The following is a 12,778-nucleotide window of genomic DNA, read 5'->3' on the forward strand; positions in this document are numbered from 1 at the left end:
TGCCGCCGAAAGCTCTACTCGACCTTCCTCGCTGGGCCCGTCCTTGCTGGACGTGTTCACTGCCATATGTGCGGAGAAGGGATATACCCTTGGCAACCAGGAAGTGCGAAGAACCACGAGGGTCTCTGAGTCGTTCACATTTTTTTCATCGGGGCTTTCGCAAAGAAGGCATGCTTCATGTGAGTGATGCATACTCCGTCGACAAGACAGCCAATTCTCATACTTCTTCAGCGCAGGCGTCGCATCCAATTCGGCCCCCTCTGACCGAAGAGGAGACTGCAGTCTTTCAAGCCGTTCTCGACGAACTTCCGGACACGTTACCAGAAACGGAGATGGAGGAAATGTCAGACGCTCTCTTCGAGGACGAGGGGGACGATGACTACGCCTGGGCGAAGGCAGCGTCAGTGATGGGTGCTCAGGCCATGTCAGCAACTCGAGCCGCAGAAAATCGTGACTCTCTGAGCGCCGTAGACCAGCTACGTGCAGCTGTCGAGAAGGGCAACTACGCGGCTGCCGGTCGCCTCATCCACGAGCTGCACGACGTCGGCACGCACATCCCTCCGTCCGAGCTATACGCCGGCCCTCTCCTCAGCCTTCTCAAGGACTCTTACGCGCGCGAACACCCTCTCCGACAGCATACCACCTCCGTCACCGACGCCTTCTCCGCATGGTTCGCCCTCCTCCCGGACGCCGAGCATGTCCAGGACCCCACGCTCCTTTCTCTCGAGGAAGTCCGGCGACATATATTCCAAACCAACATCGTCAACACCGACCTCGTCCTCACCTTCGGCCTCGCCGCCGCGCGGAAGGGCTACGCCGAGCAGGTCAGCAGCCAGCTGATGCACTTTGCTATGGGCGCCTTCCCCGACGTCCAGGCGGCGCTGCGGTATATGAATAAATTCTTGGAGGCGGCAGAGGAGCACCGGCGGGGGTTGCAGCCTCAGAACGCGGTCTTTCGCCCGGCGCTGAGCATAAGGCGCAAGGTGTACAAGACGGCGCTGAGGGCGCTGGTGCGGAATGGGCATCACGATGTCGCCGTTGACCTGCTGACACAGAAGAAGCGGAAGTTGGGGCAGGCTGTGCCGAAGGAGACTTTGCAATTTGTGGCTGCTCAGTTGCAGAAGGCACGCCGATATGACCTTTTGGCTAAGGTCAATCCTTTGCTGGAGGGTTCGGAAGACAAGGCGCTAGCGCACGAGCAGAGGCAGGTTGACGTTGAGGCGGCGTATTTGCAAGAAATTGTGGATAAGCGGAGTGGTGCTGCTGCTGATGACGACGCTCTCGTGAACGGTTCGCTCGCCTCCCGACTTTCTCACCTTCGCCGCGCCTTCAGCCACGGTGGGACACCGCCCACATGCGCTACCCTGGTAAATTTCATGGACCAATACTACGACTCCGGGCGGTGCCGTGCCCTGCGTCTCCTCCGCCAGCGCGCGCTCCGCAATGGGACCGCCGCTACCACCGCCTACACCTTCGCCCAAATGGTCTTCCTCCGCCGGCGCAAAATGGACACTCTCCTCATCCAGTCCTTCGCAAGCACCTTCTACCTTTCCGGCGTCCCCCGCGAGCCCATCCTCCGCATCCTTCAGACCGCCCCCTCGAAGCCCATCGACTCAGCCGATGTTGCGACCTTCGTCCCCGCCGCGCGCGAGGTCCGCAAGAAAGCCTGGCCGGACTCCCTCACCACGGCGCTCGTGTGGCACTCCGTGACCGCGCTGACCGTCGGGTGGCAGGCCGTCTCCGCGCTCTATCACCAGCTGCTCGCCTTCGCGGCCGGGGACGCCAGCTCGGACAGCGTCGAGGGCACGGTGGGCGAGCGCATTCCGGCGCTGATGCCGCGCCCCGCCATCCGCACGGAGGCCTTCATGCCGTTCGTCCGGCGCCTGATGCTCGGCACGGGCCTTGAATGGGGCCCGCGTATCTTGGAAGATATGCTTCGGCTGGGCATCGCGCCGACGATCTACCATTTTACGGATATGGCGGGCGTGTACGCGCGCAAGAACGAGGTCGAGCGCGTCATGATGATTGTTGACATGGTCGAGGGCGCGGCCCTGAAGGAGGCGAGAGAGAAGGGCGAAGCGCAGCCTGCCGCTAAGGCTGTGGACGCAGCAGTTCAGGCGGGCCGCTCCGACGCGGGGTCAGAGACTAGTCGTGGTTCATCGGCGGTCATAGGCTCTCACTCTATTGCTTCAGAGGCTGCGCAGGAAGCTTCTCGCCTGGACGAAATCCCACTCAATGTATCAGCTCACCAGCCGCGCAAGGCCGGTGCGCTCCCAGGCGCAGACCTCATTTTCTACATCTGCGTCATCCGTGGGTTTATCATCGCCCGTAATCTCGAGGGTGCGCTGGCTATCGAGGAGCGCATGTGGCGGCATTATGACTATCAGCCCGGGAATCCGTACTACGAGTCGTATTTCGAGGACCTGCGTCGTATGCAGGAGCATTCGAGGCGCCGGCAGCAGGCGGTTCGGCAGAAGGTGGGATCTCTGGCATCGATTAGTATGCCTTTTCTGACTGTTCATCTTTCAGTGGGTCGCGAAATACGGTCCCGAGCTTGCGCAGGAGAAGGTCGACGTAGCCATAAAGGAGCGGTCGGAGAGGGTAAGTCGTTGAGCAGGTCCCACATATTTCTTTCTTCTGACCACCTTTGATTCAGGTCAGGAAGTTGTACGGATTGACGGACGCGGAGGCCTTGAACAGCGTACACTACGGCCCGCATGGCCTGGGTAAAGTCAGGAAAGATTCACAGGCTGACAGTGCCTAGGCGTCGTAGACGTATATCTCACAGCACTTTTAATACTTGGTTTTGACAAGCATGGAGAGCAGTATAGCTCGGATTGATACCCGTGCTAGCGATGACGCCGCCTCCGCCTTCCCGACAGCAGTGCTAAGGCTGTCAGCGCGGACCAGCCGCCCAAAATGGCGTAGAACATACGACGTTCAGCGTAGGTCATGTACATCTGGTACCCGGCTGGCCTTGCGCCAGCTGGGGCTCCTCGAGAAGGCTGTGTGAGGTCGTACTTCCCGCGCTCCGAAATTCAACTGCTCACGTGACGCGTTCGACAAACACGGCGAGCTCCCTCCGCCTGCCAGGTCAGCCGCACGATTTTCGTGCGCCGTCTCTGAGTCCTTGTACCTCTCAAGTATCTAAAGGCTGCTAATCCAAACCCTGGAGGCGCTACTGGCATGGCGGAGCCGCTGATTGAAATCGGCCTACTGGTTCCGTCACTATCGGGCGCGCCTGATTTTTCTATTGGTCGAAAGCCAGTCCGTTGTGTGTCCATAGACAGTCTGGTTCTTACGGCAAGCCCTTTGTGAGGATACCGCAGCTGCCAACAGCATGGCAGCTCGAGGTGCTCCGGGCCTATTTTTGTCGGATTTCCCTTGCTTTCTTTCCTTGAGGACTTGAAGAGGAATATTCCGGCCTCAAATCAGCGACGTAGAGTACTTGCGGACGCTCTCCAAGCTATTTCCCTTCCAGCGGTACATCCGCCTGTAAACTTCACGCGACATGAAATCATTTATTTTCTCGTATGAATACTGCGGCGGTTGTTCCACGGATTGCCTTTCGATTTACCTCAAGCGGCTCGCCGGTGTTATCCACTTTGCGGTTCACCCACCCAACCTGGTGATAAGTAGGATCCGAGTCGAACGCGAAAGAACCCGCCGTCTCCCGTCAGAACTCGTCGCTGCCTCGCGCCACCTCATAGACTCGCGCCTTCCTGCCGCTGATTGGTCCGCTTCTAGATCGCAGCGCCTTTACACACAAACAGGCCCTTGCTTTGTCGTCATGCGGTGGGCAATACACGGCTCGGGCCCTCCTTTCTTCGGATGACGGGCGAACTTCGTGATATGAATTGGTGAGGCGGCGTTGCCTACGCATGTGGCAGGTCCCTAGTTTTATCCCCACGCGTTGGAGGTACGGCGCTGGCGGGGTCAAGCCCATAACCCAACACCGTCCCCAATTTTTCCCACTGGTCCCGGCGGTTGCCGTGTAATCCTAGGGACCTGTCCGCCAGGGTGCGTCGCAAGTAATAAGTGAGACCTCACGAAGAGCAATTACACTCGCAACGAGACAGAGATCCCGTCTAGACCTTGGACTTGAGCTAAGGGCGAGTATCAGCCCAGCTAGCCGCGAGGGGCTGCAGCGCTGTGAACTCGCGGTCGTTAATAGACTGTGGGAAGCGGCGAGCCGAGCTCCAATTGTCCCGCGAGAATGCAGCCAGATGCCATCTGGACCCCACGCACGTCAATGGAGATAAAGAGGTGCGGCTGGCGATGGTCTCGTGGGACGAGCGGCGACAAGCGGGCTGATACGAATATTGAGGCCCTCGAAAAAATCATTGTATGGTCAGCCCTCCGTCGCCCTCGCACCGCACGAGGGTGGGCATCAGCGGCAGTCGAGGCGAGAAATCAGCGAGGATACCGTGAAAGGGGCGGCGCGACGTCAGGATTGGCGGGAAGTGTGACAACAACGTACGTCGGGAGCATGTCTAACTTCAAGCTTGGACCCGTGATACGTGCATGCGCAACCGGCGTAGCTCGTAGCTGGCTCGCGGTGCGTGCTTGGGCCGGGCACATGCACGGTACCTACTAAACTGAGCATCAATGGCTGTCACTATTAGTCAGTTCAGAGCACAGTTATGGGGACTGATGACCACAGACCGACAACATTTGGCACCTAGTGCATAGTGGGGCGCGTTAGCGAGATCGAGCCGCGGAGCCCATAGACAGTTGAATGCCGGCAGTTGAACGGTCATGCAGCGGCAATCGCTACTGTGTCCAAATCCAGTCGCCCCCACATGTATTGACGAGGGCTGTACCGTAGCTGTTTGTATACGAGGATTCAGGACGCTAAGAAGCCCTGGTCTTCTTCAGGAGCACCAAGTTCCAATTGAGATTATGGCGCTTCTCTTCGTAAAGCGCAAGGGCAAGACGCTACCTCAGAGTGTCATCTTGCACGATGTTTGCTTGCGTGTAAACACGCAGCACTCGGTCACAGAGAAGTTGATCATCAAGATAATTGTTCGCCAGGCAGAGGCTGTTGCGGCAAGTCATAGAACAGCTTCGGAAGAACGAGTGGTCACGGCACCTGTTGACTGGTTCAATATAGCAACTGGGCGCTATCGGAATTCTATCTGGACCATCATTGCCCTGGATCCGAGCTGATTGGGTGCCGCCTGCCAGTGGCCAGCGCACCCGGAATCGCACGCAAAGCAGGTTTGGCGCCAGACCTTCGTCTAGGACCGCAAGCGAGGGTAAGGTACACGAGACACTCATCTATAAGCTGTGAGACATTTGTCGCAATTTATTCACCGGAATTCGGGGACACCAGAAACATGGGGAACGTGGACGTAGGGGAGATGAAAGGCAGTTCATCTCAATGGGGATACGGCCGCGAACCAATCGATCGAAAACGTGCGGATGTCACGAATTTGAAAAGGAACCAAAATGGAACCGCCTCACGTGCGGCCCGTCGTTTGTTTACTTCAACGCCCCACCTTGACCTCTTACTTTCATCTCGACCGAACGATGCCCGCCTCCGCTCCCCAGCTTGCTATGAATCCCGCTACACGCCCCGCTAAACGCATGCGCCGAACCGCTACCGCTGTACTGGCTGGCCAATGCGATCCTCGGCCCGCGCGCGACGTGCTCACCAGCCTGCTCAACGGTGTGCCTCCGTATCAAGTCGTGGAGAAGGAGGAGGAGAACGCACGGCGGCAGGAGAAGAAGGAGGCGGCTAGGGACAGGAAGAAGGCCCGAGCGGCGGAGAAAGCCAGGAAGGCGGCGGCGAGGGAGGGGAACGCGACCGCGGCAGCGGACGGCTTACCAAACGGACGCGCCACTGCACCATTCACCTTCGCCATTCCAACGCCTGCTGCACCCTCTGGCAAGCAGCCCCACTTCCACGTCCGCCCCGCTATCCACATCACCTCTGGCCACCGATCGGTCTCCGTCACGCCCCCGCCCATGACCCCTCCTCCCATGTTCCCCTCATCTCCGGGCTCTACCCCAGGGCCGGACGACTCCTCCGCCACCTCCCGCACCTCATCTAAGCGGCCGTACACGCCCGACACGCTGGACGGCTTCGATCGTCACCCGTCCTTCAGTGCGCCTGTCAAGCGGAAGAAGCCTCGTGCAGCTGCGAAGAAAGGCTGGAAGGGCTGGGTCGAAGGATCTCCAGAGCCTTCAGACCGGCTTATCAACCTGGACCAAGCAGTCGTGTTCCAAGAGCGCAGGACGCGCAGCGGGAGGAACTTCGATGCCTAGGGGGGCCACCCAGGTGCGCGATTTTACACATTTTTCTTCACGGTTCAATTGTGCTTAAGCGCCGTCTTTAGGATTTCATCCACTCAGAGACCCTTCCCGCCCACCTTTCCTGTCCTTTCAAGTGTTCCATTGCCCCAAGGCCCAAGCGCCGCATTGCCACTCGTCATGTCGATCAGCCGACTTGCAGTGGCGTTGCTTTCCTCTCTCCAATCGTCCGAAGTATCTTATGGATCTATGCTCGATCTGGCTACCTTGATTGCCCAATTGTTACCTGATTCTGAATATGGGGGGCTGTCCGCCGTCTGGACTGCCTACTTGATAATTACTGCATGTATCTCACCCGTGAATAGAGTGGACTCCGTTCTACCTACTGCTTTTCTCTTCTTGCTTGCGGATGTACCATAGTTTCTGCTGACCTATGACGGGCGTAATGAAGCCGGCCAAGCTGTAGTGCTGGCCACGGATCTCGAAAGTACCAGAAAATCCCTATATAGCGACACACAATGACCAGTAGTTGAAAGTAGTGACTTCCATCGTTTGTTTAGTCTGAAGTGTAATGGCGGCAAGCTCAGTAGAGGACGCTGGAAGACGAGTTTGGTGCCGCGCAAGATGACACGCGGCGGTTGAACTTGCACGGCACGAGGCCGCATGCCGAGATGCCGCTGATGGAAGGAAGTAAAAAATGCAGATCCTAAAAGGGAGCTCTTTGTCTCGAACGCCCACTAGACCAAACACCAGCACACGGGAGGGCCGGAACCTCGTCGCTTTCATTCGTTGCACGTCTCCTGACCAGGAGAATTGTCTCTCGCCTGCCCCGCGCAGCCGCTTAGGGTCAAGGGCGAAAAGCCTTCCCGTTTTGGTAACTCCCTGCGCCAGCTATACCACGATGTCCTCGGCGTTGGTTGTTCGTCGCCCGGCGCTGCCGAACCCGATATCATGGTACCCTGGCCATATGACGAAGTTCACGCGTATGCTGCCCCAGTACCTCTCGCGCACGCACGTCGTGCTGGAAGTGAGGGACTGTAGAATGCCTCTGACGACCGTGAACAAGCATTTCGATGGTACGAGTATTTTTCACCGTCAAGAAAATCATGCATCTCTGATGCTCTAATCTTTCTGTGAATAGAGGCGTTGCGAAGGTGGAAGATTGACCGTGGACGCGACCCTTTTACGACACTGCCCAAGTTTGATACGGGCATGGCTTGCGAGCACTACGTGGTGCTCAACAAGCGCGATTTGATGCCTGCTTGGGGAGTTGAGGTACAGTCTCTCGCGCAGGATTCCGGTGTCTCTGACTGACATCACTTTTTTAGCCATTACGCCAGGCTTTGAAGAAGTTGGCGCCATTCAGGCCGACGTATTTCACCTCCACCTCAACGAAGGAGGAGCTGAAGGAATTGAGAAGAAGTCTCGTCAGTAAGTCTCTGCTAGCTCTTCATTTCAATCCGTTCTTTCTCAATATATACTTCGTAGACGTTGCGAAGCGCTATCCACATCTACCAGAGCTCAACATTCTCGTCATCGGCATGCCCAACGTTGGGAAATCGTCGTTGCTCAACTCCCTTCGGTCAATTGGTATACCTGGTCGTAAGTGGGCTTATCGGCCTGATTTTTGAGGTGCTCATAAATCTTCAGCTACGGCAAAGGCGCTGCAGACCTCAAATCAGCCGGGCCGCACCCGCACCCTCTCAACGCCTCTCAAGCTCAACCTATCGCCGCCGGTGTATGCGTACGATGCGCCCGGCCTGATGCTTCCATTTATTGGCCATGGGGACACGGGTGCCGAGCGAGGCGCCAAGTTCGCCCTCATGTGTAAGCCAGCTCAGCCCCCTGATCCCGTCCCGCGGCTCACCGCATCACCAGGCGGCCTAAAGGAAGGTCTATATGACATCCACAACATCGCGTCCTATCTCTTATACAAGCTGAACTCTCTGAACCCCGACTGTGAGTCCCAATGCCGTACCGCGGTGCCTTCGCGCGCCTAAAGCTATCATCCCTAGCGCCCGCGTACCTCCCGCTGATCCCGCAGGACGCGGAGCCGACGGGCAGCGTCGACGAGCTGCTCGAGCTTGTCGCGCGGAAGCACAATATGCTGAAGCCCGGCGGTGTGCTGGACACGCATCGCGCTGCTGAGCTGTTCGTGAATTGGTGGCGCGACACGGGGGCACTGCCCCCAGACTCCGGCGCGAACGTACCTGCGCTGCCGTCCGCGTCTGCCCCGCAGATCACTGGCTGGGGCTTCGACTTCCAGTGGGAGGTCGCGCCGGAGCAGGTCAGCGCGGCGAGCGACCCGCTGTTCATCCAGGCGAAGATGGAGGAGTGCATCGTGAAGCATTATCAACAGGAGCAGAAGGAGGAGAGCGAGGGCTCCCATCTCAGTCTGCGCCAGCAGAGGAAGCAGAGCTTCGCGGACAAGAGTATGAGGAAACAGAAGCTGATTCAGTAGATAGAGAAGAACGAGGGTGGAGGGATACTAGGCGCCAATCTGCAGCGCTCATTACAGCAGCCTTCTAGCTATTTACCTTACGCACGATACTAATCGCACCATGCTCCCATCATCTGCGCGCCATGGAAGTCTTAACCTGAGAACAGCGCCTGTCAAACCAGCACCAGACCTGGGATTTGATATTCCCCGGCGCTTACTGCACGTTTATTGTGGAATTATGCTAAATCAGCTTTCGATAAAGACCGCGGGTTGATTGAAAGGGCATATCGAGGCCCAGCCAATCGGAGGCCATACCGATCAATGTGCCACCCATAAGACCACAATCGACCCATCGCCTTTATGCTTCGCTTATTCTCAATCAACTCACAGTATTCCTGCAGTATTGCGCCGGGGAATATTGTGTCCCAGGTGTGGTGCAGTGCAAGTATTCAAGCTACCTTTCTCGGTGCAAAATTCTGAAAGTCACCAGTTCATCCCCGATGAGATGTGATCGTTTCAATTACACATGTTCATGGGCTCGATTCGCATCTCGCAAAGCGTACAGGCATCAAAAGACATTATCAACTCGTAAATAACCATCCTATCTCTTCCTCTGACTCAGACGCGACGACCGCCTCCGCGCGCTCACCGGCTCGTCCTCAAGCGACGTCAGACTCGCCGCTGACGCGACACTCGTCCGTTTCCGCGGCTTGCGCGCCTTCTCCTTCACCGGCGGGGGCAGATCCGGCACCGTGTCGCGGTCGTCGAATTCTTGCGCATTGTTCCTCACGGGCGGGGGCTCGAAGCCCCCTGGCACGGACCGCGCGAGCGCGTCAGCCTCGTCCTCGTCGTAGTGCGAGGGTTGAGGCGGTGAGGGCCTTTTCTCGGGCGCTTTCCCTTTGTCATTCTGCTTGGGCGTCCTTCCGTTCGTCTGCGGCTTGGGCGGCGGCGGTGGGCGCACAGGCGACGGGGTAGGCAGAGGCGCAGCACCCGCAGGTTCTGGCGTCATAGGCTCGGGCGTCGACCAGCCACCTGGCACGGCGCGGTGGGTTTGCGCAGACTCTCGCCGAGGCATCAGTTCCTCGACATGCATTGACGTGTCACCATCCGCTTCCAAATCCTCCAACCCCCGCACGGCCTCCTCCGCATCCCACATCGACTGGTCGCCCGCCATGGCTGAGGTGCGCAGCGACGCATCCGGCGTGAAGCTCTCCAGACCGCGCACAGCTTCCTCTTCCTCCATCCGGGTCTCGTCGCCCATGGTCACGTCGGCGAGAGGGACCATGCGGAATGACTCCCGGCCGTTGGTAGGCGGCTGGAAGAACGCATTCTCGCGCTGCGACGCGCCGAGGGGCGTGCCGCCGTTGCTCTTGCGAGGCGGGGCTGAGGGCCGAGACATGGGAGGCACCTGGGCGCCCGGTCCTGCTGATGCAGTAGAAGCGAACAGAGGATTGGACGTGGATGCGGTAGACGCAAATAGAGGACGAGTGGGCGGCGTCGTAGACGACAACGGCCCATTCTGCGTCGAAGTCGACGCGAACAAGTTGGCGTTGGCCGCAGTCGACGCGAACAGAGGGTTCGACGAGGCTGTGGACGCAAACAGGTTGTTGGGCGTCGATGCTGTCGATGCAAAGAGCGGGGTAGACGATGTCGAAGCATTGAGCGGGTTCGACCTGGTGGAGGCGCCCAAGCCCTGGTTGGCGGCCGGCGCCGTCGACGTCGAGTCGAAGAGAGACGCCCGGGACATTCCCAGTACCGACCGATTGTTGGAGCCGAACAGACTGGAGTCTTTCAAAGACCCGCCCGGAGTGCTCTGGAAAGAGGTGTCCATGGCAGAGAGCCTCGTAGGTAAAGGCTGTTTCTTCGCCTTCCCATCTTCCCAGCTCATATCGAGCGCCAGCGCCTTCGAGGGTGTGCCGAAAGACTTCACTGGACCGCGGACGACGTCGACGTCAAGCATGGCACGCTCGACCGAGGGCAGGGCGTCGATGAGCTCCTGGATCATCTTGCGGCGGCCCTCGTCGCCGCCCTTCGACCAGCCTTCCTTGAGGGGAATGGAGCAGAAGCGGCGGTCGAGTTTTATGGCGTCGACGTGGCGGCCGACCTGCACTAGACGCGTGCATGCGAGGTCCTGTAGGACATAGAGAGCCGGTGGCTTCAGCCATGAGGGTGCGTTGGTGCAGAGATTCTGCAGCAGGTCTTCGTCGGCTTTTGTGAGGGGGATGGAGAGAAGTTGCGATAGTGCCTCGGGGCGAATGGCTGCGGGATTCTGTCAATGGGGTGCATGATGGAAGAGACGAAGAGACGCACGCGTGACGGTCCACCTGAGAAGCTTCTCCAGCAGTCGTGCGCGCGTCCGGTCGTGGAACGTCCTTATGAACTGCCACGCATCCAACAAGCTGCCCTCTGCCAAGCAGATAGTGTATAGGTCGATGTCGTCCGGCTCCGTCAATAGCGGCTGCGCACACCGCACGTACTTGACGATCAATTGGGGCTTGTTCTCAAGATCAATTGCCTGCATGATTTTCGACGCGTAGTCTCTGTTCAACCGCGGGTCCGACAAGTTCGAAATGGCGCGCTGCATGGGGAAGTCAGAAGAGCTCTCAATCACAGAAGCCAGCAAGACGCACTGCAACATTGTAGCCCGAATCGAGATACCAGTATGCGTCCGCGAGGGCCACGAACTGCGGCATGATGCTCTTCTCCTCCGCAAAGCCCTTCTCGCGCTCGTCCTTGTGCCACTTCAATAGAAAGTAGACGAGGCAATTCTTCTTCAGACGGTCATATTTGCTCCCCTCGATCGCATGCAGTAGCCGGGAGAGACCCTGAACGTCAGAGGGCGGATAGAGCGTATCTGGGGCACGTATTCCACCAGATGTAAGGAGAATGTCGAACAACAGGACGTCGTTGAGCGCGGCGCGTCGTTGCTCGATCTGTTGGTTATTCTGGGCACTGAAGGCGAATGTCGAGCCCGAGAAGAGTTGAAGGTATGGGTGGGGGCGCTAGTATACCGTAAGCGCTGGCAACGTCGAACGCGTTCAGTCGAACACACCTGTTCGTCCATTGCTCCGTCGTGTTCGATCGTGTCACTTCGCAAGTTCTTTCGTACCCTTTGTATAGCGTCTCGGCGCGTGAATCTGCCCAAGTTCTGCGAGCACAACGGCCAGCGCGTCGCGTTCAGGGCTTTGACAAGGGAGGTCCAGAAACAACGCGCGGCTCCTTGATCCGAACCATCATGGGACGGCAGGGAAGTGGCCGATCACAAGCAACCAAGGCGTCGACGCAAGTCGATGCTGACGACGTTGCCTGTATTGGTTGCGACTCGTACCACCGCGGGTGGTGACGGCCTACAGGATGCGCGAGGCGCCCTGTGCGAAGCTGAAATACAGCAATGACGAAAACAATCGAATATCTTTCTCCGCATAGGACATGGGCTACACGCTACGATAAGACCAAATCCATACTCTACAAGAGTCCACACACGCACCACCCTGGATGTTTGTACGACCCAACCCCTACCATACGGCCAACGACGAGACCAGCGACGAGTCCCATGCCGTAAATTTTCTTGCCGATGACAAATCCTGCTGCCTGCCCCGTGCGTTCGCCTGATTGGCCAATCGCGTCCCGATAACCAGGACTGGAACATTCCGCACGGCGCAGTTCGATCCCGAACGGCCACGCCCGCCGAAACCAACCCTCTGTAGCGACGAAGCGCCACCTACCTGCGGAAATACCTAATAACAGCCGCAGACCCTGACGAAGCACCTATAAATTACGCACACCCTCATTCTACAACCTTCTCCAAACGTGCTAAACAGACGCTGACCATAATCTCCAACCAGGGCACGTACCTGTGGTACGATCTAGAAGTCTATCCCATGAATGACAAGCTCACGTCCAACGAAGAGCCAACAGCAATCTGTACCATGCAGCTGTGCAGTAGCACAGATGGCGCCCTTATATCCAGAGCCAAACAACGCCGCAGCCAAGCAATGGAGTTCTTCAATACCAAAATGGTCCTCTACGTAACGACAGTGTAAAGCGGCCGCACCTTACCGCCCTGAAAGCCCGCACCCAGTA

At 58.0% G+C, this 12,778-nt stretch overlaps 6 protein-coding genes across 6 annotated transcripts; 4 read left to right on the forward strand and 2 right to left on the reverse strand.

Annotated features, from left to right (window-relative positions):
* Nucleotides 1-332: 332 nt before the first annotated feature.
* On the forward strand, nt 333-2,764 carry SCHCODRAFT_01035571 (uncharacterized protein; the record flags this gene model as incomplete). Its single annotated transcript, XM_003027584.2, has 3 exons — nt 333-2,477; nt 2,530-2,601; nt 2,657-2,764. The coding sequence occupies 3 exons, from the start codon at nt 333-335 to the stop codon at nt 2,762-2,764; spliced, it is 2,325 nt and encodes a 774-aa protein (XP_003027630.1).
* A 1,262-nt stretch (nt 2,765-4,026) lies between these two features.
* SCHCODRAFT_02093218 (uncharacterized protein) lies at nt 4,027-4,646 on the forward strand. The gene has a single exon (XM_050341763.1). The coding sequence runs from the start codon at nt 4,217-4,219 to the stop codon at nt 4,595-4,597; it is 381 nt and encodes a 126-aa protein (XP_050198020.1). The 5' UTR covers nt 4,027-4,216; the 3' UTR covers nt 4,598-4,646.
* Nucleotides 4,647-5,559: 913 nt separating this feature from the next.
* SCHCODRAFT_01175615 (uncharacterized protein) lies at nt 5,560-6,270 on the forward strand (the record flags this gene model as incomplete). The annotated part of the gene is made up of 1 exon (XM_003027585.2): nt 5,560-6,270. One exon carries the CDS (start codon nt 5,560-5,562, stop codon nt 6,268-6,270), a length of 711 nt encoding a protein of 236 aa, XP_003027631.1.
* Nucleotides 6,271-6,978: 708 nt separating this feature from the next.
* SCHCODRAFT_02554939 (P-loop containing nucleoside triphosphate hydrolase protein) lies at nt 6,979-8,936 on the forward strand. Its single transcript, XM_003027586.2, has 6 exons — nt 6,979-7,331; nt 7,397-7,530; nt 7,584-7,686; nt 7,744-7,857; nt 7,906-8,214; nt 8,271-8,936. Exons 1-6 carry the CDS (start codon nt 7,157-7,159, stop codon nt 8,714-8,716), a joined length of 1,281 nt encoding a protein of 426 aa, XP_003027632.1. The 5' UTR covers nt 6,979-7,156; the 3' UTR covers nt 8,717-8,936.
* A 360-nt stretch (nt 8,937-9,296) lies between these two features.
* Nucleotides 9,297-9,788, reverse strand: SCHCODRAFT_02515791 (uncharacterized protein; the record flags this gene model as incomplete). The annotated part of the gene is made up of 1 exon (XM_003027837.2): nt 9,297-9,788. One exon carries the CDS (start codon nt 9,786-9,788, stop codon nt 9,297-9,299), a length of 492 nt encoding a protein of 163 aa, XP_003027883.1.
* A 1,045-nt stretch (nt 9,789-10,833) lies between these two features.
* On the reverse strand, nt 10,834-11,900 carry SCHCODRAFT_02093263 (uncharacterized protein). Its single transcript, XM_050341764.1, has 3 exons — nt 11,748-11,900; nt 11,326-11,697; nt 10,834-11,273 (listed from the first exon to the last, which is right to left on the reverse strand). The coding sequence occupies exons 1-3, from the start codon at nt 11,757-11,759 to the stop codon at nt 10,968-10,970; spliced, it is 690 nt and encodes a 229-aa protein (XP_050198021.1). The 5' UTR covers nt 11,760-11,900; the 3' UTR covers nt 10,834-10,967.
* Nucleotides 11,901-12,778: the final 878 nt, after the last annotated feature.

The sequence above is a fragment of the Schizophyllum commune genome (assembly GCF_000143185.2).
Source record: "Schizophyllum commune H4-8 unplaced genomic scaffold SCHCOscaffold_12, whole genome shotgun sequence".
Lineage (NCBI taxonomy): Eukaryota > Fungi > Basidiomycota > Agaricomycetes > Agaricales > Schizophyllaceae > Schizophyllum > Schizophyllum commune.